General features: G+C 50.6%; 9 protein-coding genes across 9 annotated transcripts; 4 read left to right on the top strand and 5 right to left on the bottom strand.

The window, feature by feature from the left end:
- Nucleotides 1–121: 121 nt before the first annotated feature.
- ALTATR162_LOCUS424 (uncharacterized protein) lies at nt 122–1753 on the bottom strand (the record flags this gene model as incomplete). Its single annotated transcript, XM_043308018.1, has 1 exon — nt 122–1753. One exon carries the CDS (start codon nt 1751–1753, stop codon nt 122–124), a length of 1632 nt encoding a protein of 543 aa, XP_043163953.1.
- Nucleotides 1754–4329: 2576 nt separating this feature from the next.
- Nucleotides 4330–4983, bottom strand: ALTATR162_LOCUS423 (uncharacterized protein; the record flags this gene model as incomplete). Its single annotated transcript, XM_043308017.1, has 2 exons — nt 4330–4688; nt 4776–4983. 2 exons carry the CDS (start codon nt 4981–4983, stop codon nt 4330–4332), a joined length of 567 nt encoding a protein of 188 aa, XP_043163952.1.
- A 1098-nt stretch (nt 4984–6081) lies between these two features.
- Nucleotides 6082–7963, top strand: ALTATR162_LOCUS422 (uncharacterized protein; the record flags this gene model as incomplete). Its single annotated transcript, XM_043308016.1, has 4 exons — nt 6082–6157; nt 6254–6789; nt 6841–7759; nt 7809–7963. 4 exons carry the CDS (start codon nt 6082–6084, stop codon nt 7961–7963), a joined length of 1686 nt encoding a protein of 561 aa, XP_043163951.1.
- Nucleotides 7964–9121: 1158 nt separating this feature from the next.
- Nucleotides 9122–9631, bottom strand: ALTATR162_LOCUS421 (uncharacterized protein; the record flags this gene model as incomplete). Its single annotated transcript, XM_043308015.1, has 3 exons — nt 9122–9147; nt 9198–9508; nt 9564–9631. The coding sequence occupies 3 exons, from the start codon at nt 9629–9631 to the stop codon at nt 9122–9124; spliced, it is 405 nt and encodes a 134-aa protein (XP_043163950.1).
- Nucleotides 9632–11360: 1729 nt separating this feature from the next.
- ALTATR162_LOCUS420 (uncharacterized protein) lies at nt 11361–13799 on the top strand (the record flags this gene model as incomplete). The annotated part of the gene is made up of 2 exons (XM_043308014.1): nt 11361–11498; nt 11616–13799. 2 exons carry the CDS (start codon nt 11361–11363, stop codon nt 13797–13799), a joined length of 2322 nt encoding a protein of 773 aa, XP_043163949.1.
- Nucleotides 13800–16086: 2287 nt separating this feature from the next.
- Nucleotides 16087–17237, top strand: ALTATR162_LOCUS419 (uncharacterized protein; the record flags this gene model as incomplete). Its single annotated transcript, XM_043308013.1, has 2 exons — nt 16087–16816; nt 16915–17237. The coding sequence occupies 2 exons, from the start codon at nt 16087–16089 to the stop codon at nt 17235–17237; spliced, it is 1053 nt and encodes a 350-aa protein (XP_043163948.1).
- Nucleotides 17238–17777: 540 nt separating this feature from the next.
- ALTATR162_LOCUS418 (uncharacterized protein) lies at nt 17778–19429 on the bottom strand (the record flags this gene model as incomplete). Its single annotated transcript, XM_043308012.1, has 3 exons — nt 17778–18653; nt 18716–18886; nt 18935–19429. The coding sequence occupies 3 exons, from the start codon at nt 19427–19429 to the stop codon at nt 17778–17780; spliced, it is 1542 nt and encodes a 513-aa protein (XP_043163947.1).
- A 2464-nt stretch (nt 19430–21893) lies between these two features.
- Nucleotides 21894–22942, top strand: ALTATR162_LOCUS417 (uncharacterized protein; the record flags this gene model as incomplete). The annotated part of the gene is made up of 3 exons (XM_043308011.1): nt 21894–22040; nt 22088–22289; nt 22404–22942. 3 exons carry the CDS (start codon nt 21894–21896, stop codon nt 22940–22942), a joined length of 888 nt encoding a protein of 295 aa, XP_043163946.1.
- A 514-nt stretch (nt 22943–23456) lies between these two features.
- ALTATR162_LOCUS416 (uncharacterized protein) lies at nt 23457–27026 on the bottom strand (the record flags this gene model as incomplete). The annotated part of the gene is made up of 1 exon (XM_043308010.1): nt 23457–27026. One exon carries the CDS (start codon nt 27024–27026, stop codon nt 23457–23459), a length of 3570 nt encoding a protein of 1189 aa, XP_043163945.1.
- Nucleotides 27027–27502: the final 476 nt, after the last annotated feature.

Here is a 27502-nt window from a genome sequence, read left to right as displayed (position 1 = left end):
GCAAAAGAAACCGAGGTATTTGCGGAAGCCTTCACCTCAGCACCTCGCCAAAACACACCCAACGTCAACTTTTCAAGTCATCGACCGAGACGAGATGTATTACTGCATATCAAAATATCCTTCACTCAACCGTGACTTCAGCACCGTCACCTCTTCTCACAAGCCTAGCCCTAAGGTCTTTCTTCCCACGTACGCGCATCTGATTCAACAGTGTAGAGTCATCCGTTAGGCTTGCCCCAGCTATATACTCCTTCACTTCACGTGACTCAGCAACCTGTGTAAACGCTGACCACGCATTTCCCAGGAGCGTGAGCCTGGTCTTCGTGACAAATAGTACCACTAGCAGTGTCAAAAGAACAAAATGCGCGACAAGCGTCCACATCAGTATGGTGAGACCGGTGTAATTACGCGGATAAAGGACGTTCTCGAAGAAAGATACCGCAACGGTATCGACGCGGTCAAATGCAGTCTGTTGACTGTAGTAGTTGGTCATCGAAAGGACAGTGATGAGAGAAGACAGCGCCCATTCAACCGAGAAACCGGCCTTGATAGCGCCCGTAAAGATGGCGGCGATTGCAGGGTCTGCCGAGATGATTTTTGTGGGAGGCGACTCGAAGCTGCGAAGGTGCGTGACTAGAGGCGTACCAGTGAGGAAGACTGACCAGTTCCCCGGTAGGGGTACGTTCGTTCCCCTGGCAGCTGCTGAGCTGCCGCCCATGTCGCTTTGTACCACTGGGCGTCGGTATACAGGTGGTAGGTCTCCCAAGAAGCTATGCGGCCTTTGCATTTCCATGATTTGACGTGTCCCGTTCTTGGCTGTTGGAATTAGATGGGTGAGCACGTCTGATGGCTCAAAGCCTCCCCAATATCGTAGCAGGGGCTCTGTCTTATTCAAATCGCTGTGAAGCGTAACGTCAAGGATCGCAGCATCCCATGGTGCAAAGCATAGGGTAAGGGAGATCGTAGCTTCGGTAGTTTTGTTCGTCTCCGGAAAAGAGATATTTTGCCACTCTTTCCCCGTAGCTGTGTCGCTCGAGCCACCGATTACGAGGAAGGCGGTTCCAAATGCCGTTGAATTTTCGAACTGGCTTTCAAGAGAGCCCATGAAGGCGTCACTGGATTGAGCTAGCTGACATACCGTGATTTGATCCTCTCCAGCCACTGTGCAGTCGAATGGCGTTGGCATAATGAACTGCAATATTGTCGCGTTCGTGGTAGGTGACACCATGCCTTTGATCTGCCCGTTGAGTCCTTTTCCCTCGAGGTCAGTAATTGAAGGTGCCTGGCAGGCTACCCTAGCATCGATTGTCAAAGCGTTTCCCGTGTACGTCGCTAGACGCTGACGCGACCCGGCCGCTTCGTATGGTAGAAAGGCCCGGAGTAAAATTCCAGTATCTGCAATTCCATCGACGATCTCAGAAGGCTGTTCGTGATATTCACCGAAGGTCGCATAGTTGGGCGGATTAGTGGTCCATGCCGAGTCACGGGCTATCCTCTCTATGCCTCCGACAGGATAAGACAAGCCAGGCCGGACCTCGGAAGAGATCACAACGCCTCTCAGCGGGCCTAGTTTTAGGTCTGACAGCAGTATTGTGGATGAAAACTGAACAACACTGGTGGTGATGAGCAAGCAAGTAACCATAGCGTATACGTGATAATCCCGTCGTGACTGTGCAGTCGATCTCCAGAACTCTTTTAAAACACAAAGAGCGAATGTCCAAGGACTCGTACTCCCAGTCCGCATAGTGGACATGCTCGCGGTCTGATACAGGTGTACTCCGGACTTCGATTCCAAAAGTATAGAGGCAAGGATAACACAAGCAACAGCAGCTTGTAGATCTACACAAGTCCTCAGTACCAGGGCCGTTACGGCTACGGACCGTGTAGCCCATCCTTGGGCCATGATGTACCTCCAAGTCTTGTTCTTGCTATCGTTGAACCACAAGAACGATAAGAACATGCACATTGCGAGTACAGCCAGGGCGCTTGCGAGAAGAACAAGGGCAGATCTCGAGCCAAGCCGCTGGAGATCGTCTTTTGCTAGAGTAGCCGACGACCCGGTGAGGGCTACGTGGGTATCAAGTTTCGTTGAATTCACAGCGTCGATAGATGAGTGCATACTATCTCTGGGTAAACATCCAAACGCTAGAAGATCTCATTTACTTACGGTTCTATCGACACATACGTATGCCGACCACGACTGGATAACTTCCTCCAGCCAAGCCAAAGTGTGACGAAAGCACACAATGTCACCATGGCGGCTGTTGAGATGCTGGGCAATATGATACCTCTTGAACGACCGAATTCAACATCGTTGTATACCGGTGCGGACGTCATGGCGGGTTCAAGGGTGCCCCCTACTGAAGAGGTGGTGACGGGAGGAGCGGTTAGGTTGACGAAGCTCGGGTCTCCGAAGATATCCACTTGCTCTGGTCGTGACATAAAAGCAGGAGCTAAATCGCCATCTGGACAATGAACTCCCCGAGCGCAAGGATTACTCTTGCAGCAGCCAAGGAATGTGTCCCCGCCACCGCATACGTAAAAATCGAATTCCGATGGGCAGGACATGCCCGGAAAAGTGCCATAAACGGAGGGATCGAAGTGGACGGGATAGAGATCCCGAGTTGGACATGTAACGCTACATGGATCGACCGCGCAGCAGCCGGCGAATAACGTTCCAGTCGTACAAGCGTACCAGTCCCCACCGGATGGACACCAAATGGACGCGTTTCTCGCCATGATCAAAACTATGAGCTGTTAAGGAAATACCAGGGCTCAATAACGGATGATGAGCGCGTAGTAGAAAGAGAAGACATATACGTTCTTAAGAGTCCGGGGGCGAAAGTTTAGCTCGTATCTGTATGAAAGCCTCCTATGCCGCCAAGAAGGGTGATCGGTCGAGACGTCAGCCGCAAGACGCTTCCCGGGGCTATGCCAAAGGCCGGTTTCAGCCTTCTAGTCAAAGATACGCCTAAAAAAGCGACGCGCGAAAGGCATAGTAAATAATGTGTAAGATCGTGAGCATAATGTTGAATCAGTGAGGTAGCAAGCGGTGTCTGCGCGCTAGCGTCTACTCGTCTCGCTAAGTTAGCGCTTCCGCGACGGGAAGAGGGTCCAGATATCATCTATTGTCGCATGCCAAGCGCTTTCGTGAACCTAAACTCTGTTACTAAGCATGCCGTGCGAGGGCCTGAATATAAGCTGAGCTATGATGCAAGAACAATACAATAACTTACACACTCTTCATGATTTCCCGTACTTGCAACACCGCACCCAACCGTGCGACATCTATGTTGTTAACAACTACCATCTACCATTCCTTCGTCTTGTCCCATAGCCAGCCGTACCAATTGTAACACGTTCGCCTTTGGGTCATTCCGCCCCAGCAACTGGAGCTGATCGGTGATGTCTCGCTAGGCTTCCTCGGACCGGGCTTAACGGAGTCCTAGCGTGCATCTAGGCTGCATCACGGATTCTATAGGCGTACTAGGTGGCGAGCTGCGACTTGCTGCAGCCTGTCAGTGCTACAGTGTGCGTAGGGTCGGTACGGTGATATCGAAGTACCCTACCCTGCCGGGGCCCATTAGCGCTGCCCGCGCCCGTCCCGCGCACTTGTCGCGCATCTATGCGACAATTGCAGGCCGTTCGACGAGGTCGCGATCCGACGCGAGCAGCACCGTCGAGAGGGGGCACGAACGTGTGATTTCTTCCTGTCGATCGTTAATCGCACGACCCGCTAGCGATATGGATCCAACTTACTGTCCATTTGGCCGAACCCAAAGTCGTGGTTCATCTTCCTGTCAGGCCTATTTTGTGGAACAAGAATGGCGACGACACCGCTGTTCGATGCTACGTTTATCTCTCCGACACTTTGACGAGCAGCTCGCCAGCCGCGTGCCTGCCTAAAGTGACTGGAATCGTACATCCTAGCAGAGCAGATGGTTCACACGAGGCTGGATGCTTCAGATCCTAGTCGCCCCGGTGTCAGTCGAATTCTTTCCAGCTGAAATTCAGCGGCTTAGCCACAAAGATTCCTTAGTGCGAGACTTCGATGCTAATTTCAGGACCAGCGTTCAGCCTCTCCAGGGCAGCTCTGAAGGCCAACTCAGCGTCGACAAGCGCATGTAGATTCGCAACGCAAGACGGAGTGGGAGGCGAGGACATTGTGCTACAACACAGGACAAGCTCGCTAAAAGAGGATATGGAAAACAAGAAGAGGTGATAGAGTCTCAGCAGAGCTTGACGTATCTTATTGATAATTTAGATGTCACTCAGCTAAATAGTCAGGTATCATAGTATTTCCACAATAGAGAGGAAAGAAGTCCTGAACTAGCGAGCTTTCGAACCCGGATTACTAGGCGCGATCCTCCTTAGCGTCAACGGTACTGTCCCGTCGGTATCATTCCAAAACAACTCATATACGTCGCTGCCCTGCAATTTCGAGCCGCTGAAAGAGGTAACAATACCACCGTCATCGCCATAAAGCATAGCCGTGGATCCATAGAATGCGAAGCCAGATGTATGAGTAGTAGTATTGCCGGTACCATCGTTGGGCGGAAGGAAGCCGACACGTTTATCTCCGGAAGCGGCCTCGGGGACGAAGAGCGTGACGTTGGACCATGAGGGTGTAGTGTTACTAAGAGTGGTGTTTGGATTGCCAACGAAGTGGTGATCAGAGTTCGTTGTGACTATCGGTGTTAGTGGATCCGGACTTCACGTCGTGGAAGCGCAAATATCGTGGAATACGTAGTGCCTAATTGAGACTGGATACTTACAGATCACAACAGCAGCATCTGAGTTGTTGACTTGGCTTGGATCGCCAACATACGCAAGGCCGTCCGCATAGAAGAGCGGCAAGCCACCGAAGTCGTCGCTATACGCGTACAGTTGGAATGTTGCGGACGGAGATACATCACGCTTGCGCGCACCCTCAACTACAAGAGGGAGGGAGGCAACGAGGAGGTTTCGCATGTCGAGCCGCATGTTGGAAAGAATGAGCCTAGCGCTATAGGAAAGAAGTGTCAAAAAAGGAGTGTGGAGAAAGTATGGTGAAGAATGGTCATTCCTGTAGCGTGGACGATTTTATGTCATTCGGGACCTGTAGTGGAAGAGTCCTTTTCCTAGATACTGGTAGGCAACGCAAGCATGCCGCGAGGTCTGTACGTATCACGAACGGGGTCATGAGGCCGACGTAACGTCGCGATACCATCTCGGAAATCATCCGATGGTCTACGACACCCAACGCACGTATACATGGAAATCCCACATTATCGACGGATGCATCCGTCATGGAACTTCCCGGTACCAAGGCGCAAGTAATGAGACCTGACGATGTCGGGTTCCTCCCCGGCTCGAAATTCCTGTGTAACTATGTTTGTTCACACTCATCCAATCACGTCGTTTTTGTTGATGGGTGGCGATGGAGCGTGCGACGCTTTAGCGGCAATCATTCGGCCCACCCATGTCTTCATACGCGGCTCTTTCGCGGCCTTCACCACTACGTGTGGGTAGTGTAGCATAGCTTACGCGATGATCTAAAGTTGTTTCACGATGCTCATGGATTGCGTGTGTCATGTTACGACCGACAGTGAAGTCTGCTTCACCTTTTCTATAGATTTTGCCAAAATAAGCACGGCTACATGGGGACTACACAAACCTTCTTGGGTTCCATCAACCAAAGTGGCTTAGATACTTTGCGCTGTGGAGGATTTTGCTGCCTCAACATCATGCCACGCGGCGTTGAACGTGGGTGGAGATAGGAGACGGGCCGCCTGAGGCACGATAGAGAACATCGACTATCGACTGTAGGGTGATGAGACTGCAGGTTGACGAGAAGAGGCCTTGCGGATACGATCATTGTGAACATAAATAATCCATTGACCTTGTCTGTCTTGGAACGCATCCAGCTTTCTTCACATTCGCTTTTATCGCTTTGCGCTCAGGGAACGACGGACTTCATCTACTGGCACTTCTCATAAACTCACCCTCTCTTGGAACTTTCTCAGTCACTCTTTACGAGCACTTGTTATTGTCACACCATCCTCTCCGCCACAGCACACAAGCCCTGCCTTGACTCCTATCATGCTCCTTCGCGGTATCATCAGTATCGCAGCTCTAGCTCGATACGCTACGTCCTTCCCCTTTACTTCGAACTTACGTGAGTCACAAATGTCTTTCCTCTAGTCAACTCCAGTGTTTTACGCGCTGTCTTTTGTAGTAACTACAAAAATGCTGTAGACTAACATATGCGCAGAACCCAGGGCAGCCTGTGATGGAAACACTGCTTCTACACGTTCAGAGTGGTGCGACTATTCAGTTGATACAGATCCAGCTACCGAAGTTCCCGACACTGGGGTAACTCGTGAATACTGGCTAGAACTTACTGATGTTACGGTTGCACCGGATGGCGTATCGCGATCAGCCATGGCCGTCAATGGTTCGATTCCCGGACCGACCCTGATCGCAGACTGGGGTGATACAGTCATCGTTCACGTTACAAACTCGCTTACGACGTCAAACAACGGCACGAGCATCCATTTCCACGGCATCTGGCAGATGAATACGAATGACCAAGATGGCGTTAGTTCAATCACACAATGCCCGACCGCCCCAGGGGAATCAATGACTTACACTTGGAGAGCCACCCAATACGGGTCGTCTTGGTATCACTCTCACTTTGCGTTGCAAGCATGGGAGGGTGTCTTCGGTGGCATCATCATCAATGGACCCGCCACATCCAACTACGATGAAGATCTGGGCGTACTATTCCTCAATGACTGGGATCACCAGGTATGCTTTGATAAAAAGCGATTCTATTGGAGTTTTACTAATGAGACTCAGACTGTTGACGAGCTCTACATCTCTGCCGAGACATCTGGTCCGCCAACACTGGACAACGGTCTCATTAACGGTACCAACACTTACCAAGACGGCGGCTATCGCTTCAACCAGTCTTTCACATCCGGCACATCGTATCTATTCCGTCTCGTGAATGCTGCCGTGGACACACATTGGAAGTTCATGATCGACAACCACACTATGACCGTCATCGCTTCTGACCTTGTCGCTATCGAGCCTTACGAAGCTACAGTCGTCAGTATCGGTATGGGCCAGCGTTATGATATCATCGTAACAGCTGATCAAGCTGATTTGGCTGATAGCTTTTGGATGCGCGCGATCCCTCAGTCTGCATGCTCCGAGAACGACAACGCAGATGACATTCGTGGTATCATCTTCTACGGTGACTCAGTCGACACTCCTGCTACCTCAGCTTACGACTACGAAGACATCTGCTCCGACGAAACGGATAACATTGTGCCATACATTTCCAAGACAGTTGGATCCACAGCCGGTGCTACAGCCGATGAGCTGGTCACCGTTGGGCTCAACAGCGACCTACTATTCAAGTGGAAGCTCAACAGCACAACCATGGTTGTGGAATGGGATGATCCAACGCTCATGCAAATCATGCAAAACGAAACCACGTTCGAGACATCCAACGCGGTCTTCCAGGTACCCAACGCCGATGAATGGGTCTACGTTGTCGTCTCCACAACGCTTGCCGTGCCCCACCCAATCCATTTACACGGCCATGATTTCTACGTTATTGCGCAGGGTACAGGTACTTACGACGACGAAGTTACTCTCAACCTAGACAATCCCCCCCGTCGTGATACTGCCATGCTTCCCGCATCTGGGTACTTGGTGTTGGCATTTGAGACGAATAATCCTGGCGCTTGGTTGATGCACTGTCACATCGGTAGGTCCAAAAACGCCTTGCATTGTCCGCATTACTAATGGAATAACAGGTTGGCACACGTCTGAAGGCTTCGCGATGCAGTTCGTCGAGCAGTACGACGCGATTGCGGCACTGACAAACAACGACACACTGATTAGTAACTGCGATACTTGGAAGACCCATAGTGAGACGGTTGGCATCGAGCAGGATGACTCTGGTGTATAATTTGCGAGCAGCATGAAAGACTAGGGTGTAATTGATAGTGCTGATTACTGTTTTCAGAGCCGTCGGCAGCTCCGGTGTAACACAGGTCCTTCTTGCAACATGCTTGCGTATCACGGCTTCAGCATTAGATCCATAGCATCAATTCCTAGCCTTGAACTCATGTTTCTATGTTCCTGCATATCTCCGTCGTGATCCTAAATTGTGTTTCTTCTATTTGAACTCTCGACTGTGCGACTGCTAGCTGGATATGGGAACATTAAACATATTGCTCAAAACCACGTCCTCTTACCAAAGCCAGGGAGATAGAGAATGAGCGCATCGATGATCTTGCGAGAGACACCTGAATGTCTTCAAGCGATAGACCTCGGGTCCCACGCATGCAGGTAGGAAGCACAACGATCGTCAACAATGCGATAGCACCAAAGAGAAAGTATGCGCCATAGGCCGGATTCGCCAGGAAAATTGTAGTTGCAAAAGCAACGAGCCAGTTTGCGATTTATTTGTCAAATGAGTCACCATCTGATGCGCGGATATGACACGAGAGGTGTCCATGATGCAGAAACATGGAAGGTGTGCTGACAAAACTGCCACCCGTAACCATCGAATTCGTTGTCGGGCGAGTCTTCGTAGGCTGCATCTCGGGTGCGTAAATCTTCCCCACAATTGCCCACGTCGAAACATATCCGATTGGGAAGACGAACACCGACACGATCACAGCCCATCGCGCCGCGCCATATGAATGCACTGCGTTCGCTGCATGTAAAGAGCCGATCAGAAGCATGGTTCCCGAAAGGATGAATCCGCCGTAGATCGCGAGGAGGATGGCGGGAATGCTGAAGGCGAGCATAAGAATGGCGGGGACGCAGGACGTAAAGAAAGATGCTCTCAATCGTCCTAGTATATAACATCGTATGAGGGAATCATGTCTTGGATATTTGCAAACAAGATTCTCCATGCTCCATGTGGTAGACAGTAAATTCAAGATCGAAACCAACACCTATCGTAAAAAATGTCACGAACCCTCGATATTCAATCTCAAGAGCTCATCCGATCCGCATGCATGCGCAATAAATGATCAATCATCTTATCCTTCCTTGGAAACGGTTTTCCAATACCGCGCATGCTTCTGCTGCCTAAAGTGGTGTTGGTATTAGCCATCTATCTCCTGTAACCCGGTTGCGAAGCTAGCGCGCACGAGCACAAGCATCTACGCATATCGTGGTAGACTACTTACATGCTTCGACCGAGCACCAAATGCGCTGTCCCTTCCTTCCTACTCCGCCGTGTAGACTGGCGTGGTGTCGCTTGAGGTCTGCAAGACGACCGAAATTCGCGCCGGAACAGGAGGGCGCGTTACATTTGTATCGATCGCCGCGTGCCTCGCCGTTGCTGAGAATCACGCCGATGACAACGTGGTCTGAATTGTTGCTCACGGGAGAGAAGTGAGAACGATCCTCTCTGGCACCGCCTTGAAACGAGGATGTGGTGTGCTGGTTTTGTATAGCATCAAGCGTGGTAGGATACGGAATATGAGGCGTTTGTTTTCTGTAACGAGCTGGAAGTTAGCCTGAATCCTTATGTAAACAGCAAGGGCCTGTACATAAACCCGCCTGGTGAGTGCCAGCCCTTGGTCACTGATATGAGTGTCAAGCTGGGGGGTTGAGCCATGCTGAGCTTCCGTATATGGTGCCTCTAGAGCAAAAGGATCCCCCAATGGCCGCAACGAAGCGTAGCGCAAGCCTGTAAGTTTCCTGTTAATACAAGAGTAATACTCGTAGAGTATATATTTACCAAAGGCAGCATGTTCGACTGCAGTATCGGCATAGTTTGCGAAATCAAATGGGGGCGCAGCCTCGTAGCCAAGAAACGCAGACCTGTCGTTCATTTTGGCATATGATAGCTTCGATGTATAACTGGAAGATGAGTAGCAAGATTGAAATTGAAGTAAGATTACCGAGAGATGTATATTGTAGACAAGGAAAGAAGAGTAGCGACATGATAAGGGAGGACCCGCAGCTTTTTGAAACGTTGGGGCGGAGAGTGCGGGGCATAATGAGTTGTTGCCCTATTGCGCCCCATTGTGCACAACGCATCCAGTAGGGCACAGGGAAGACACCCACCAAGCGGAGAATCGGTCATTGAGCATCGCCATCACCATCTTCGAGATCTTGCAGCAACCCGTCGAGTCCCCCATACCCCAACCCCCAAATATATACACCGTAGTACCTGCTGTAGTTGGCTAACCACACATGACGATAACCTTTTATAGCGTCGTTCATGCGCCCCAGCAGGGCATCAGCCTTTTCTTGTTCCTCTTTCGATGCCCGTGGGAAGAACTTGGCTCGCAGTACGTGAAACCAGAATGTGGTCTCAACGGTAGCCATCAAACCGAGGCCGGCGTAGACAGTATAGCGCACTGCTGGCCTAGCTTCTCGAAGCTGTTTGAAGAGGTTGAAGGACGGAAGTGATGGGCTTTCGGTATGTTGATTTGGTCTGGGTGAGGAAGTGGTAGGGTTCTTGGTGAGGTTCGCTAAGGTATGAAATCGCCGCGGGTTCACGATGACAACTTGCACTACATGGTGAGAACGATGGGGTTTCCGCATTGGTGGGGTGACGTGCATCGTTGCAGTCGTTGAAGCCATTCGATGATACATCGTAGCGAGCCTGAGACGTTCTCGCAGTGCGGTAAAGATGAAATGATGGGCTCGAAAGTAGAATATGACCAGATATGAGACTCACTCCGACCTACCTGACACTTACCATGATGCATGCTATATACTCACCTTGTTCGCACTTTGGCGACTGATTGTGTCGAAGTCACGGCAAAGGCAGCCGCCAAGAGTCGAATGTTTGTTTTGGGCTTAAGATTGCGAGATATTGGCGTTCGCGTCAGCAATGTTAGATTTTGCGCAGGGGTATCGAAAACGGTGCGTCCGAGCGCCGTTGACGTCGCTGACCGGGTGGAAGATTGCAGTTCACGATGCTTCAGATATGGCGGGAAGGATGCGGGTGAAGGTATATTGCTGTGCGCATATGCACCCGTCATCAAGTTGGGGTGAAAGTGGAGGAGAAACAGGGAAGAGGGGAATGGAAAAGGCGGTGGCAGGGGGCTTGGCGGGGCTGCTTTGCTGGCAGGGACACCTGGTTGAGTGGAGAGTGGGCCGGCGGCATAGTCAGGAACAACAAATCGCTCGACGCGCCCGACTACCACACCTCCATTTCCTATTGCACTTGCTTCTGTCAACACCGCCCTCCCATGTATGCGCACCTCTTACCCGCTCCTATTTAATTCGAGCATGAGCGACGCCATCGACGATCATTCGACGCATTTTTTATCAACTGTACAGCACCCGGCGCCTATCGACGACTTGTTTACGCCAACCGAGGGGTCGTACACATGGACACGGCCGGCCTTGGTGGCATGCCAGGGCCTCGGTGTTGCTGTGGGAGCCAGGACTGCGCTTTCCTGGCTCACAATGGAAAACTCTTAGAGGGGCTCGAGAGGGATGTGTCAAAGGCTGCACAGCTGGGTCAGGTATGTCTTTCTCTCTCTGCATGTCAAGTTGCTCACTGCCGGCTGCCAGCGATCGGCTGCCCTGCAGCTTAGCAGCGACTCTCTCCCTCGCGCGTACCGCTAACCGTTGCCCTGCAGGCACTCCTCGTCCGCCATGAAGCCTACGTCGCCGATTCGGAGCGCGAACGGAAAGAAATGATTCACACCATCGACTCGCTTGAGAAGGACAAGATAGAGCTCGAAGCCAAGAATGCGCAAACCATCAAGGCCAACAGAGACCTCCTCGACCAGCTCGAGCAGCTCAACAGCGCCGTCGCCGAGTCAGACGCCCACATTCGAGCGCTCGAAGACACGCTGCGCTCCACTGAAGACGAAATCGACCGCCTGAGTTCCCTGGCAGCACGCACCCAGCTCCTCGAACGCCAGCTGATAGACCTCGAAAGAGAACAGTCGCAGCTGCAGAGCAGTCTCGACGCAAAACTGGTCGACGAGCGAACCGCCATACAACGATGGAAGGTAGCAGAGAGGACTATAGGTGACCTCCAGGACCAGATTGATCGCATCGAGAAAGAGTCCCGTGCAGAACGTCAGCGACACATGGAAGTCGTGGCACGCATGGAGCGGAGGATGGCTGTCGAAGAAAACCTCCACTCAGCCGCTGGCAGGCTCAAGGCCAAAGCAGGGACTGACAAGGGCGGGCCCAACGTCGTCTCGCACTTTGTCAAGGACATTCTACTCGATAATGCTAATCTACAACACGGCATACTGGAATTGCGCGAGTTACTAGGAAATTCAAACGAAGAAGTGGAGCGTCTGCGAGACCAGCTCAAAGTTCACCAGCCCGTATCCACATCATCCGAGGACGTCACGAGCCCTTCGCTGCAGAAGGAACTCGAGATGGAGATGGAATCTCTGAATCAGGAACTTCACATACACCACCATTACCACGGTCCCAAGGTTGCCAGGAACGTACCCAAACCGCCGGCGCAGCGACGGCCAAAAAAGAAGCGGTTTTCTCTTACCCCAACACATTTCGACCCGCCTCCGACGCTCGATCGTTCATCCACGGCTGCGATACTGGAACACACTGCCGTCACTGTGCCAAACTCGCACAGATGGTCTCAGGCTTCGACCCTTACGCCGGGCTCCTTTGCAGGTTCTCCCGTATCGGATTCTCATCGTGGTTCCATGTACGATCGTGTCTTCAGCGAGGCCTACGACTCATCCCGTCCTACTAGTCCTCCCGATTCGATTGATTTCCACTCTCCCATGTTCGGCCCCGTCAAGTCTAACGACTATAGCTCAGATCCAGATGCAATGCCTCCGATGCTGCGAAGGTCGTCTGGAACCCTTGAGGTGGCCAAGAGCGGAAGCAAGCATCTACGACGCAAGTCTCGCGGGCTCATGCCACCAAGTCTCTCAACAATGCGCAGCTCGAGCACACCAATCACCCTAACTACCAAGAGTAGTCCTGCAACCGCCATCATCTCGGCTGTGAGCCCCGCCAACTCTTTCTCGGATGCCAGTTTCACGCTTTCACCATACCTGCAGCCGGAGCCTCAGGCCGCGATCCCAGAGGAAAGCGAAGACTCCTCGCTGTCGACCGCTGAGCCCTCGCTGATGACTTCCCACGGCGACTTCGAGCCCGACGATCTTGTCTCGCCCATGACCGCCATGCGCCCCGCATTACGCCGCCACGCTTCCCACGAATCCCTCATCTCAGTCTCCGGCATGGACATCCACACTCTACAATCACGACCCTCACAGCTTCTGTATTCCAACGCAGCACGCTTTGCAACCCCCGGTAACGCTGGCTCCGTAGGACCAGAGCTCACTCCATGGACCGCCACCGCTCATGGCACGCTTTCAAACAAGACTTCAGAGAGCAGCATGGCGCAACGCGACCGTCTCTACTCCAGCATCGCGAATCAGAAACGCGGTCCCCGGAAGAGCGATGGTCCCCAGCCCTCATCTAGTGGACCTGGTCTCACGAAGAAAGTCGGCGGTTGGGTCTTTGGCAAGTGGGGTGCCAGCCCTGCTCCTGTTGTGTCGCCGCCTGCTACGGCTACTCGTGCGCCTTCGATCCTTAGCCAGGAAACGCAGTCGACGCAGGATACGCAGGACTCACAGTCGAGTGAAGGTACTGCGACTTCCAAGGACGGCTCGAAGAAGAAGGACAAGCCCAAGCTGAGACCCAGTGGTGTGAATCAGAATGGCCCTATTTGGGGCTTCTTTGATGAGGTTCCCGATGCCCCCGCCAAGGTTGTCGTGCAGGATTATGATGCTGATGCGCTTGGTGAGGCTTTGGCTGAAGCTTCATAGGCATGATGATGGTCATGGCAGTGGGTTGGGGGAATATCGAAGTTGGCATATACGAAGCATCTCTTATTCATCTATCTCCTTTTTGGGTTTGGGATCACGATAGATTGCATCACCTGGCGTTTTTCGGGGTTGTTCTGTCTTTTTCTTACAAAGACTTTGAATGTCGACATGGTTTGACGACGCGATGTGTGCATGAAGACATGCTTTGGATAGACGAGATATGAGGTCAAGATTGATACCCAATTTATTACCATGGCGACGTGGTCTGCTCATCAATCAGCTACCTTGAGTGTTGTTCTTTGGGGTGGTGCAGTAATGTCTTGTGCTTGTGTTGACTCTTTCTAGTTTCATATCACATGACGGCAGTAGTCTTATGTACCGGTTTTGTGCCATCAATTGCAAGATGGCGGCCTTGGAAGAGTTGTTGCACTTATCATCTGCAGGCGGGGTTTTGGACCAGTGGCCGAGCTTCCGCCCTTGCTTCATCGGTGGCGTTGGTTTAGCTGAAAACTGATGACAGCATGCTCACCCACGCAACGAGGCTGGAAACGCTTTCGGGCAAGGCTGCATGATGGCGCTTAGTGTTCGATGATGATATGTTTAACCTATATAAGGCGTGCCAGTGATATGCATTACTGGAGAGATTGTCGTTGGGGTAGAATAAGTAGGAAGGCTGCCGCCTGAGATGAAAACCTTTCTTTCCATTTCTTCCTGCCACTGACTGCTGCGTTGATTCGATTATGGCAGCAAGTGATATGATTTTTTTATTGGACTCGAACGACTCTCGGTGTGCCAGTTTCGAAGAAGGTGTGGCCCATTCCATCACAGGGTGATAATGCTGGATAATGACAAGGCTAATAGAAATCTTGAATGGGGCACTTTACCGTGCTGGTGATCTGCAGACTCCCATGACAGAGGACACACTGGAGAACGTGGCAAAACTTGACAAGTTGCTCAAGGGCATCAAAGCACACTCCCCAGATACTCTGAAGAGGAAGATAGAAGATGCTGGTGGATTCACGTTATTTTGGGATCAAGAAGTGGGAATTGAAAGCCGTGATGGAGGGCGCTTGGGCTGGCAAATTTCGGCTGTAGAATCGGCGATACTAGCAACCGCTCTTCGAATTCTTGGATCCGAGCCGCAAATTGCTGAGTGGTTGAGATCAGAGATCAACGCCGCAAAGTCAAACGAAATCGATTATCTGCTCTCGAGAGCTATCATATGAGGTGCTCTTGACACTATTCAGCTCCTATTGGACTATGGAGCAGATCCCCGAAACAGCGGTATGGACTATTCGGAAGACTTGTTCAACGAATCCTGGGATATGGATGTGAGAATCTTGATAACAGTTCATCTCTTCTTGAGGCTACTTCCCGAGATCTTTTTCGCTGTGCACACCAAGTTCGAAGGCGATCATTGGAAAATCAGAAGTATCCGCGGGCCTTTTACATCTCTACAAAAAGAGCTAGCTCCATATACAAGCCCTGAAGTCATCCAGAAACAAGGGGTCACCTGGATCCATGTCCCTAGGAATAACGTTAGTGCGCATTATTCTCTTTCAAAAAAAACAATCAAGCTGACCTCGACAGATTCCAATGATGACTGTACGAATACCCTTCTATCATATTGACAAACTAACGATGTCCTAAAGGCCTACATACGAACCATTAGATCGGCCGCTGCTCGTGATTTTGTCAAAACTCTCGAAGCCTTGCTACGTAGTTCGGATGATCCTCTTCTAACGTATTTGGAGTCGTCATATCAATCGAGATGCCTGCAGATGCCCGTAGAAGTATGATAAGGACAAGCAAATTTGTAACATTTCCAATGTCCATGCAACTTACAAATACCTCAGAAAAGCCCTCACAGTCGACGCGAGTTGCGGAAAGTGAGATGTTTGACAATTGTGGTTAGTATTCGAAATTGTGTTTTGCGTCTCGATGCTTATGCTTCCAGTTCCCATATCTGGTGCTCACGAAAATCGGACAACAAGAGAAGAGAAGAGAAGAGCATGAGATTCTTGGAGGAAATTTAAAGCCCTGTGAACCTCTCCTACATTACGACCATCTGGAACGCACCTTGGATGAGGCTTACTATCCAGGGCTTTCTCCTGAAGCACTGTATGTACGTAATCATGATCAGGTAGCCTCACACAGTAGAGACAATTTCGTCTGCTATGATGAGCGAGAGAAAGGTATCAGAAAAACCGATAGGACTGCGTTGATCCTTACGGTACCGCAGTTTTGGCTATACAAGTTAGGCAACGTCGTTGTGTCGGCCTACAGTATGCCGCAGGGAACTGAATATGCGCCACATGCGTATGGGCACTTGACCGGGAACCGACAAAAAGTCCCAGATGCGGGGATCCACTTCGGCTTGATCATCACTAGCTTCATTGAACGATTTGGCAAGGGCTACACTGATCACGGCGTCCGATATCCACCTCCGCTCGATCTTTTCGAAACCAGAGTTGTACAGCTTCTTTCAGAAGTGAGATCATACATCGAGAAGCCTCCTGGAGGGAAGTCCAGTTTCAGTGGGCTTGAATACCGCCGAGAGCGATACTTCATGCATGTCATCTCCGACGTGCGCAGTGAGCTTGCTATGGTCAAGCACGTTCTCGACCAGCAGGAGCATGTGCTGAAACAATTTCTCCAAGACCGCCTAAGCGATAGCGTGGAAGAACATCCACAAGATTGGGCACCAATCGAAAGCTCTCAAGAAACAATCCAACAGTACATGAGAAGGGTGGAAAAGATCGATGGTGATGCGGACAGAATTGAGAAGAGTATACAGGACATGCTTAACTTGAAGCGCACGCACGCCAGCATTAGGGACGCCCACAGCAGTCTCATCGTTAGTACCGCTGTTATTGGATTTACCGTCATCACAGTCGTTTTCACTCCACTTGCATTCCTCACGGCACTTTTCGCTCTCAAAATCGACGGATTTGAGAACCTCCAAATCTTTGGTACTGATGGCGTTTACCATAGAGGCAAGATTGGCGGCATATTCGGTAAGTAGACTTCAGTTATCTGCACGAGTGTGTGATACGAGCATGCTTCATTGAAGATGAAACCAATATCGAGAGAGATCCTTACTGACTCTTGACAGTGAGTACCGAAATCTTGACCCTAGTCTTGACAGGCGTAGTGGTATGGATAGCGTTCAAGTACATAAATCGCGACGAAGAATCTTCCTGGAAAGAAAAAGTGCTCGTTTGGTTGAAGAACCTTATTGCTAGGCCTGGAGGTGTCGTGATTCCGACACACTGGTTCAAAGGTTCGAGCAGCAAGGAGCGCGCCAAAGCCCCGGATCCAGAATCATTGAAGCCGGACGAACAGCCCAGAACAACTGCAAAAGCTTCGGAAAGGGCCGACCCAGCAACGCTATCGCCCTCGACACCTCCTGTCTCTGATGAATCCGATTTCAGCTAGACTATTTCTGCCAGCATCAATATCTGACCCACGGCTCTCGTGCGCCATTTCACCCCGGCTGTATGACGAACGCTAAAGTCCAGCACACTGGTCATGTCGCGGCCCCCGCCAGCGAATCACTACGTCCGCTCAAACACATCTGCAACATTGTACCCTGCCATGGCGCGACCTTCGGTCGCCGGTACGAACTGCGAAGACATCACCCATCAATGCACGACTTACACAACGCGCGCTTTTGGTGCCCAGTCGGTGGATGCGATAGGATCAAGGACAAGGATGGACATGTTTTTCCACTCAAGGACAAGACGGTGGATCATCTGATGAGAGTCCACCGTGATGAGGTCGGCTCTGTGGCGTGAAGGATCTGGAGGAGTGTTAGGTTGCAATACTAGAGGAGCTAACGTGCAAATGGAATGGTGACTGTGTACCTAAGTGGCTTATTCATTCCGCTGGAATGGGCATTCTGGCGGGGTAACATCTCTGAGTTTTGATTCGCGTTATCCTGCACCCCTTCATACACGGCCTGAAGATGCACCTTCACTACATTACTGTGACTGTGTACTTCCCGTCAAAATCTTCTTCTGGACACAGCCGAGGGTCAAGAGGTCTACGATAAGCCTCGAATTGGCATTTAATGGTGTCGATATCCATCTCGTCGCTGCCGTGTATTGAAGCCTCTAGAATGCCCACTCGTCGATATACCCCGCGCTCTGCTCCAGACAACGGATACAAGAGAAGACCCATTATAGTACCACATTGGGTGTAGTCGCCCTCCTCTGACGATTCGTTGTAACACAGTATCGGCATGATAAGAATGCTGTCAACGAATCCTTTTACTTGCTTATCCTCGGTAATCCATTCTCCCGACGTTGAGACTGGTATAATTTCGGCCTCGTGCTCTCTTAGAAACGACTCGAACCATGGGTCTGGGCAGAATTCGAGAATAAAACCTCTATCGTTCGGCCCCCGAAGCTTACACCCTAGGGAGTCCTTGCTACTGACAATCTCGAAACTGCGATAGTCGCTCGGAGTGGGCAAGAGAGTGCCGCGAAGCTGAATTCGTGTGGTCTTTGCAAGGTGGAGAAGTTCAACATCACACATACGGTCCGCTTCGATGTTTCGTATTCCATATCCCCACACCACAGACTTGCCACAGGCCACCCATGACCAACTTGGTAAGTTATGCCATGTTGGCACCACTTTAGAGTACTGCGACGCGTCACGGTCTTCAACTTGCTGGAATAATATACCGCGATGAATATCCTTGCTCCATAGCCCATATTCGCTTTCATCCCCGAGATAGTTTACGAATTCCTTAGTAATACCCGCTAAGGCAGGAAGACGATCTGTGGCAAATGTAATGTGACGGCGTGAGTAGTCTTCTATAACGTCGAACCAACTATTGTAGAGAGAGGTCTAGTGCTGGTTAGTCTACGTAGACGGCTTCAGATGCTCCACTCGACATGGTCAGAACTAACATTGATGCTAGGCACATCATCAAGCTTGAATTTCCAGCTGCTGTCGGTTCGTTCTCGAAACAGGCTTTCCAACGGAGTATTCAGCCACCCAAGGGGCCATACTTCGTTCGCAACTGTGCCTTTGCATTCCCAGTACACTTGATCATTACCGAAGTGTATAGTGCGAGTCGCCTAATCGTTAGCTCTTAGAAATCAGTGTTTGTCTATCATTGCACATACAAGTAATTGTTCTTGTAACGTCCAGGCTCGAAGAAAGATCGGAGCTCTTCTCATCTCCTGCCATGGGTCTTCACGTATCAGATGATACGCCTTTCTAGAAGTGTCCTGAGAAGTCAAGTGCGTGGATTTCGGAACCTGGTTCACTAAAGTAACAGGCACCGGGTCTGAACTGATACGACGCTCGTCTAGTATGAAACCTTGCGACGGGTCAGGGAACCCAGAAGCCGAGACGTTGCAGCTAGCATTCCTGTACACTTCATGCATTAGGAGCGATTCGCGTCTCCAGTCGTCAGGATCGTCCTGCACAATGCACAAAGAGTCAATCCAAATGTACTGGAAGCCTAGATTTAGGGTCGCGAAGAGAGCGTCTTGAAATGTTCTGGATAGGCTGTCTACGGGAAGCGAGGATTCGAATGAACCTAAGTTTCCGCGAGTCGTGGTTAGAAACTTGATACCGCCCCAACAGTGGGAGAGAGTAAGGTACGGTGTCCCCATAGGTAATTTATCGCTGTGACATATGTTCGCTATGACTCTGGAGCCTTTATCCGTTGGCTGGACGAACACAAGCCTCGTGGGCAACTTTCTACGATCTGTTGACAATTTACATTCGACATGCTCGAAGCAGCATTTGTCAATCCATCTTCTGATTAAAGAGAAGGTTTCTTTGGACCTGGTTGATGGATCCAGCTTTAGACGCACTGTCGTCGCATGTCGACCTGGCTTGATCAGTCACAGACTTTGAACATAGGGCAACAATTACCTTCGACGGTTGATCCCAACAACCAGAACGTACTTGTACTGGAGTGGCCGCCTAGCACATCATAAACATTGATGTTCAGCTGCAGCCCGTCACAGTCCGACATGACCTGCTCGTCTATATAGTCGTCCCACTTGTACACAGTATGATGGACAGGCTGAGAAGCGCGATGCTCTTGTGATCTAGACCATCTGTAATCTCTAAGAGCCCAGCTGCAAATATAGCAGCCTTTTTCAACTGCTTGGAACAATGATCCACTGTCAGCATGATGCGCTTTCTGACTCAATACGTCGCCTGTATCTGCTCCCTCTGAAAAGATTTCTTGGCATCTTTCACACAACCTGCTCTCAGGCATCATCGCTACAGGAACAGATCCTATTCACTTTGCGAAAATATCCAGCTCGGCGCCACGAGTAATGATTTGCGCGTCTTCGGTAACGATCTTGTAGAGACGGTAACCGGGAGAATTAATAGTAAAAAGCGCGGGGTAAATGTGCTCCCTCAAAAGGCGCCTCGAAACAAGTTTCAGAAATGAGTGTGAGATTCAATAGCCCTAGTTCCCCTCATTGTTTGTGAATGTGCAAACTTCGGGTCGCAATGTGCTGGAAGCTGAGAGATAAGAAGGGTAAGCAGGTGAAGGCGGGGCAAAGTGACTGACGCGTCTTAACTGGACAAAACTCCGAGGGGCTGTGCGTAACCTCAACAGACGCATTTTGGCGTTTCTTTCTTCACGAAATAAAATCCCTTTTTGAGGTTCCATATAAGCAAACGATCATGTTATGGTAGCGCTGCAACGCGTACGTCGCACGCGTAGCTGGTCTCGTAACCGCTTGCAGCGCGATGACTGTGATAGCCGCATCAGCTTTATAAAGACAGCATTTGTCTTCGAGTCTCCCCCACCATAAGCAGCGGAAAGAGCAGCAGTCCAACACAATCGGTAACGCTGTCACTAACATTGCTCCACGAGCATTTCGGTGTTCTTTGTTACCACAGCATATTTGTCCATGAGCTCAGGAAACAGGTGTGCATAATCTCGATGTGCGCACCTAATCATCATGCCGTGCGGAATTGAAATGTTCATCGGTCGAAGGATCATCACTTCCATCCGGACGTAAACACCAATATGATTTCCTTCCCCATAATCGATTACCTCGACTATTAGAGAAGCAACAACTTCGATATTGAAGGATATAACCAGCAGCGAACGTGGGCATCTACGAAAAAAAAAGCAGATCATTGCGCCAAAATTCCCCAAACAATTCAACGTTCCTCGATTCAGATTCAAGTTTCTCATCCGTCCAATATATCAAAAGCTTCAATCGCATGTTGTTCAGCGGTTGCTCGTAGTGTCTAGAACCGCCTAGACGAGCTGCGTTAACCACCATTCAGGCAGGATGACCAACTACATACCGGATAGAGGCTCAAGGGATAGTAACCTAAAGGTTTCTAGGAATCTCATCACTCTAGCATGACGGCATCCTTCTCTTTTCGCCGCAGGTCAATGTCGCAACTGCCCTGTCCATATCGCCGCTGCGCATTGCACCACGAATAGCATCCTGAGGGCACAACGAGACGTATCACATGTTTGTGGAAGCAATACATATCAAGATCCGGCGGTCACCAAACAATCAGACCGTGTATGGGCTGAACAAATATGAATTGCGTTCGTGGTCCGTAGAGTAAAGCTTCTATTGGTCTGCGTATCGATATCTCCTGACATTTTGTCACTCCGTTACTCCGCAACTCCACTATGTACTCCACCACTCCGATCCTCCGATCCTCCGCCCACCTTTTCACGGTGTAGCATACCATTGCTTCTCTAACATGGTGCCTTGCTATTTGCGTGTCCATCCGTTCCTCCGTGTATTTATAAACAGCCTAGGTGTTGAACTACCCAAGTTTGGCCGCTTGATTCGAAAGATCTCACCGAGAGAAGAACCGTTAGGTTTGGTGGCCCAACATCAATCCTTTGCGACAGGTGCTTATGCTCCACATCTTACATAGCATTGCTCATCTATCGCTTGGTGATGCAAAGCTTGAGACAAGGCATTTCGTCCGAGTATCGTAGAGTCTAGTACACCGATATTGTGTATAAATTAACTATGCCCGCCTTCATTTCGCTCCACGCAGCAGAACTTTGACTAGAGTTTCTAACAGCTTATACTCTACCACTGAATAATTCTCAAGATCGCATTCATCAAGATGCGAGGCCAGATCATCAACGGCGCACCATTCCGCACCATCACGGTGAAGCAGCTACACCCTACCTTTGCTGCTGAGGTAATGGGCGCAGATTTTACCAACATGTCCGATGAGCAACTTGACGATATCAAGCAGGCGATGGCCAAAGTACGTTTCGTCGTTCCCCTGCTATCGCAATTGCTGATCCATCATAGTACAACGTGCTTGTCTTTCGCAAAGCCGGTTTGAGCGACGAAGAGCATGTTGAATTCTCTCGAAAGCTCGGAGAGTTGCATGATCTCAAACTCCATGTGAAAAAACACCGTTTCAAGCATTTTGAGCTCTTCGACGTAGGCAACATCGACGACGATGGCAAGCCGTTTGCCGTCGACTCGCCTCGTACACTCTTTGGCAAAGGTAATGCCGTGTTCCACAATGATGGGTCGTTCAACCGGCAATGAGCGAGCTGGTCTATCTTGCGGGCTGTGAAGCTACCTCCTCCAAACACTGGTGGTGAGACGGAATATGCAGACAGCCTGGCTGCTTGGGATGATCTAGACGAAGATCTCAAGCAAGACTTGCTCGAGAGGGACTTAGTTGGCGCGCATTCATTCTTACAGCTTCGCAAGAAGGGAGCTCCCGAGTACTTCGCCGATGTCGATCCCTACAGCCAGCCCATGGCGCGCCACCGACTCGTCTCAACACACGAAGCTTCCGGTCGCAAGACATTGTACGTTGGCAACTACCTCCATCACGTCGAGACTGCAGACGGTACACCGTTACCAGAAGAAGAGAATGCGGCTCTCATGAAGAAGTTGATTGGTCATGTAACACGACCTGAAAATGTGCTGAGGTTGGAGTGGTACGACAATGGAGATATGATTGCATGGGACAATGTATCGACAGTGCATCGTGCTACAGGAGGTAGCTATGAGGGCAAGTTTACGGGCGACATGCGTAGGACGACCGTCAAAGATGACAGTCCGGAGAGTTGGGGGCTCAACTCGACCGAAGAGGTATCTGAGTCCGACAACGTTAACTTGAAGAGCCTAAACTTCTTCAAGAAGTAGATAAATTGCCTGTCTTCAATATCTTGTGCCTTCGTGAGCGGCTATCATAGTGTAACTGTCAAATGCGAATGTACCTTTAAATTCGGGGATGGCGGTATTGACTACGTACGTTATAACCATACTGTCTGCTCCAGTCTTCTATGTTCATCCTCAAGCACTTCCCGAAAGCCTATGTCGCATCTTTCCGACGTACTTTGTAACAAAGCATCGGACAGTGAACACCGCAAAACCTGAAAGCGAAACATGGGCAACAAAGCAAGCTTACTCAAGCTACCACTTATGAAGATGTGTATTATATGTAATGAAAGCCCGGGTATCAGCATATAAATCCTAATATCGTACACATCCAGGCATTTTCAACCAACAAAAAAACCGAAAGACGCTCAGTATATGCCATGCCGCAAAGAAACCACCGAGATAGAGCCAAAAAAAAGGTTAGCCAAAAGAGAAAGGAGACATAAACCCGGTATCGACAAGAAAAAGCGCGTTGAGCAAAAACACCCAAACGACAACATCACAACCCATCCATCATCTTCGTCAACGCCAGCCAATCCGCCAACTCCTCCCCATTACTCTCCCTCTCTCTCGCGCGCAGTTCAGGGCTCGTCAACTTCTCGTTCACCTTTTCTAGATCCAAGATACCCATCATACTACTCCGTCTTTCGCTGAGCCCGCTATCCACGCGTGCCGCAGTCGTGCGACGCTGGATAGCGGCCGGTAATGCGATAACAGGTCGTGGATCCATCATGTTGTTGAATTCCGTGCTGAAGAAATCGGGACTGGCGAGGATGTGCGGCGAAGGTATGGTGATGGGTCGTATTGAAGGTTCGAGGTTTTTGTTCAGTTGTTGCTTGGAGGGAGGTGGTGTGTTGATACGGAGACGAAGTAGGGAAGAATGTCTTGGCTTAGGTAGAGTGTCGAGAGGGGAAGGTACAGATTTTGACTTGTTGAAGAGGGAAGAGGCTTTTCGGGACAGGAAGGACGGTTTTCGGGTTGTGGGTAGCGGTGGTGACGTGGTCATTGGGGCTGGTAGGGTTGGTTGTTCGTGTAGCCGTTGAGCGGAGGCTTCGTCGTTGGCTTTCTGGATGCGAGCTTTAGCTTCTTGCTCTCGTTGCAACTTTGCTTTAGCTTCTTGCTCTCGTTGCAACTTTACTTTCGCTTCTTCCTCTTTCTGTTGCCGCATCTTCGCTTCGTACGCTGCGATCGCTTCATCTTGCTTTCGTTGGGCTTCCTCGGCTCTTTGCTCCTTTTCTTCGACTTCTTTAAGCATGGCTACTATGACACTCTTCTCATCCTCGGGGAGGTCCTCGGCTACACATGCCATTGGTGTTAGCCCTTTCGCGTTCTTTACATTTGCTTTAGCGCCTTCGCGTAGCAGCGAAGCAACAATTTTCTCGCTGCCGCCAACAGCTGCCGCATGGAGGGGTGTGTTCTTCTCGACATCAAGCATATCCATCTTCGCACCATGGCGAAGCAATGAGTTCAATATCTCCCAATCCCCGCGTTCTGCAGCGATGTAAAGTGGTGCTCGTCCGTGCTGGTCGACACTGTTCACATCAGCTCCGTAGAGAAGAAATTCCTGTACTACATCGAAGCGATTCGCCATGACCGCCGAGTGCAACGGTAGCCGACCATTGGAGAATTCCGACGCGATCGTAAGCTGCGCACCTTTCGCCAGCAACAAGGTTACTATATCCAAAGCGACTTCTGGATATTGTTCAAGCAAGAAGCATAGAGGATGCTGGGTCAGGATTGAGCTCTGCTTCGAAGCCGATGCCGATGGTGAGCTCCGTGGGATGCATGCGTTGGGGTTGGCTCCCGCATTCAAAACAACGCAAAGGATCTCCAGGACGTAGTCCAGCGGCATTGGCGGTTGAAGCGTAATGTGGCGTAGAACGGCGCATAACAGCGAGACGCCCAAGGCTGATCTGGGCAAAGCGTTCACATCCAAACCCATCGAGATCATATGTTCAAGATCCTTGATAGGTAACGTCGTAGAGAATGATGAGACTTCTGCGACAGGGTTACTTGGGCGTCTTCGCAGTGATCCCGCGCGTTTTATCCATTCATACTGTGCGAAGAGCTTCAAAATTTGCTTGTCAGCCTCAACAGTAGGCTGCAACTGGCTTGATCCGGGTATCCGATCTTGGAAGTTGAACGTAGCGCCATTCTTGAGTAAGGCGTCTACGAATATAGGCTTTCTCATCGTCACTGCGTAAGACAACGCATCTTGATTCTTGTGGTCCTCGTGGTTAACGCAGTTCCGACTCGCTTTTCGATCCTGCTTCTGTGCCAGTAGAGCTTCTACCACAGGTAGACCGTCCTCTGGGAGTGTCTTGATAGCAAGAATGAGCGGCGTGGCACCCGATCGCTCGCGCGTAGTTCTGCTGACACCACGTTCGCAGAATGGACCGACGATGGCAGCAATATCTTGCCAGGTCGCTGGCTCTCCAGGAATGCTGCTGGCAATGAGGTGCAGAGGACTCATACCATCCTCGTCCCACGAGTTGATGCTTGGTGGTATGGTGAGAAGTGGTACAACGGACCATTGGTGATGCTTCACAGCAAGAAGAAGCGGCGTATTCTTGTTCTTGTCGCCCATGGCAGTATTTGCGCGAGCTCGTAGTAATAGCTGCACTGTCCTCTCCAGACCATTGGCCGCAGCGAGATGTAGAGCTGTCTGTCCATTGGCGTTGGTCTTGCGTATGTCGGATGCTCTAACGAGTGACTCCAGATCTGGCTCCTTGTCCTTCTTCGTGTTTGTCGTAGCACTTAACAAAGGCGTAAGCTCATCAGCGTCGGTTAGGTTCGGGTTCGCTCCATGCTTTAACAGCAATTCTGTACAAGATCTACTATGCGTAGCGAGATGTAAAGGTGTATCGCCATCTTGGTCTCGCGCATTGATCTCCGCACCAGCATCGATCAGCAGTTTCGCGATCTTGGTATTGCTGAAGCGTGGAGACACGGCGTGATGAAGCAGCGTCTTGCCGTCAGGGTATTTCACGGTAGCATCGGCACCTTGCTCTAGTAGCGCACCCAGGATGATGGACATTGACTCCTTCTCCTGTGCCAATGGGCTCTCAAGAGTAGCCTGGAGTACCGTAAGACCCTTACCGTCACAGGCGGTAAGATCTGGAGTACGCTTGAGAAGCACAGTGATTACTGGCGCTCCTGCACATTCCAGTGCCACGAAGATGGGTCGAAGGCCATTGGCTGTCTCTCGATCCGGATCCGAGCCCTTCTCCAGAAACATCTCCACCAAGCTGGCGTCATTCCGCTTGATGGCTTCCATAAGAACATTGGATTCTGCATCGCAGGCTGCAGCGAAGATATCGGCGATGAGGTCGTTACCCATGGAGAAACGGCCTTGCGTCTTCTGTACGTGTTTAAGCAGCATTTCCTTCTCTTTCTCGAGTTTGTTGCGCTTGCCATGTGCAGCGTTGATGATCGCCACGGCACCCTGGATGTTGTTGGCCTTCAAAGCAGCCTCTGCCGGCGTTTGACCTTGAACATTGAGTGCTTCATAGCTAGCACCATGCTTGAGCAGAGTCATGACTGTTGCTAGTGATCCCGACTTGGATGCGGCATAGTGAAGAGGTGTCTCGCCGGATACGTATGTCTTGATCTCGAGGTCGGGTCCATACGGAATAAGAAGTTCGATGAGATCGCTGCGACCATTCTTGACTGCCAAGTGCAATGCTGTCTCGCCCCCGTCCTTCATTGCAGCATCGACATTGGCACCGGCATCCAAGAGTGTTCTCGCGATACTGGCATGCCCATTGGCGATAGCGATGCACAGCGGTGGTAGTCCCAAGCTAGTCACATCATCTGGCGTTGCACCAGCTCGTAGAAAATGTGACAGAGCGGCTTCGCGTTGGTAATAGACAGCATAGTATATCGGTGTCCAGTCCTTGGAAGGATTGAACTCTCCATCGTCCTCCGGCGTTCCCGCTGGCTTTCCAAACTTGCATCTCAAGACTTCGACGGACGTCTGTAATGTCGAGCCCTTGCGTTTCAATGCAGTCGGTCTCGTCGTATCCCTATCCAGATCAAGGTCGATATTCCTAGGAATTGGGGGCTCCATGTCGCTTGAGTATCTCACAGTAAGGCAACTGCAAGATTTTGATTTCATTGTCCGCGGCCAGACATCAAGACCTGATAAAGACTACCAGGCTACCGAATAGTAGCAAAAAGAAAATATGCAGGGTAAAGAAAAGCATGCGAATACCCGCAGGGCAAAACAAAGCTACCATGAGCGACAGGAGCTTGACAAGTATGCTCCCCCCCACCATTCCCCTTCTTTTTCCAAATTAGAGGAGCTGAAATGTCTGGCGCACCCACGAATCAAGACATTCTCGTCGCGGTTGTCGTGCTATTTCGCCTTGCTTACCGCTAGGAGCCGTAGTCGGTTACCAATAACGGGTACCTTGTCGTGCTCCAAACCTAATAGCGCCCCTACTTCAGTCCCAAAGCGGCTCGCTGACAGCCGAAATCGAATCGAAAGAACATGTACGACTCGCGTTTTCGCGGAACGGTACGTCGAGGACGATTGCTACAGCG

Source organism: Alternaria atra, assembly GCF_907166805.1.
Source record: "Alternaria atra isolate CS162 genome assembly, contig: 20, whole genome shotgun sequence".
In the NCBI taxonomy this organism is placed as follows: Eukaryota; Fungi; Ascomycota; class Dothideomycetes; order Pleosporales; family Pleosporaceae; genus Alternaria; species Alternaria atra.
Note: the sequence above shows the minus strand (reverse complement) of the source record. Positions and strands in the feature narration are given on the sequence as shown.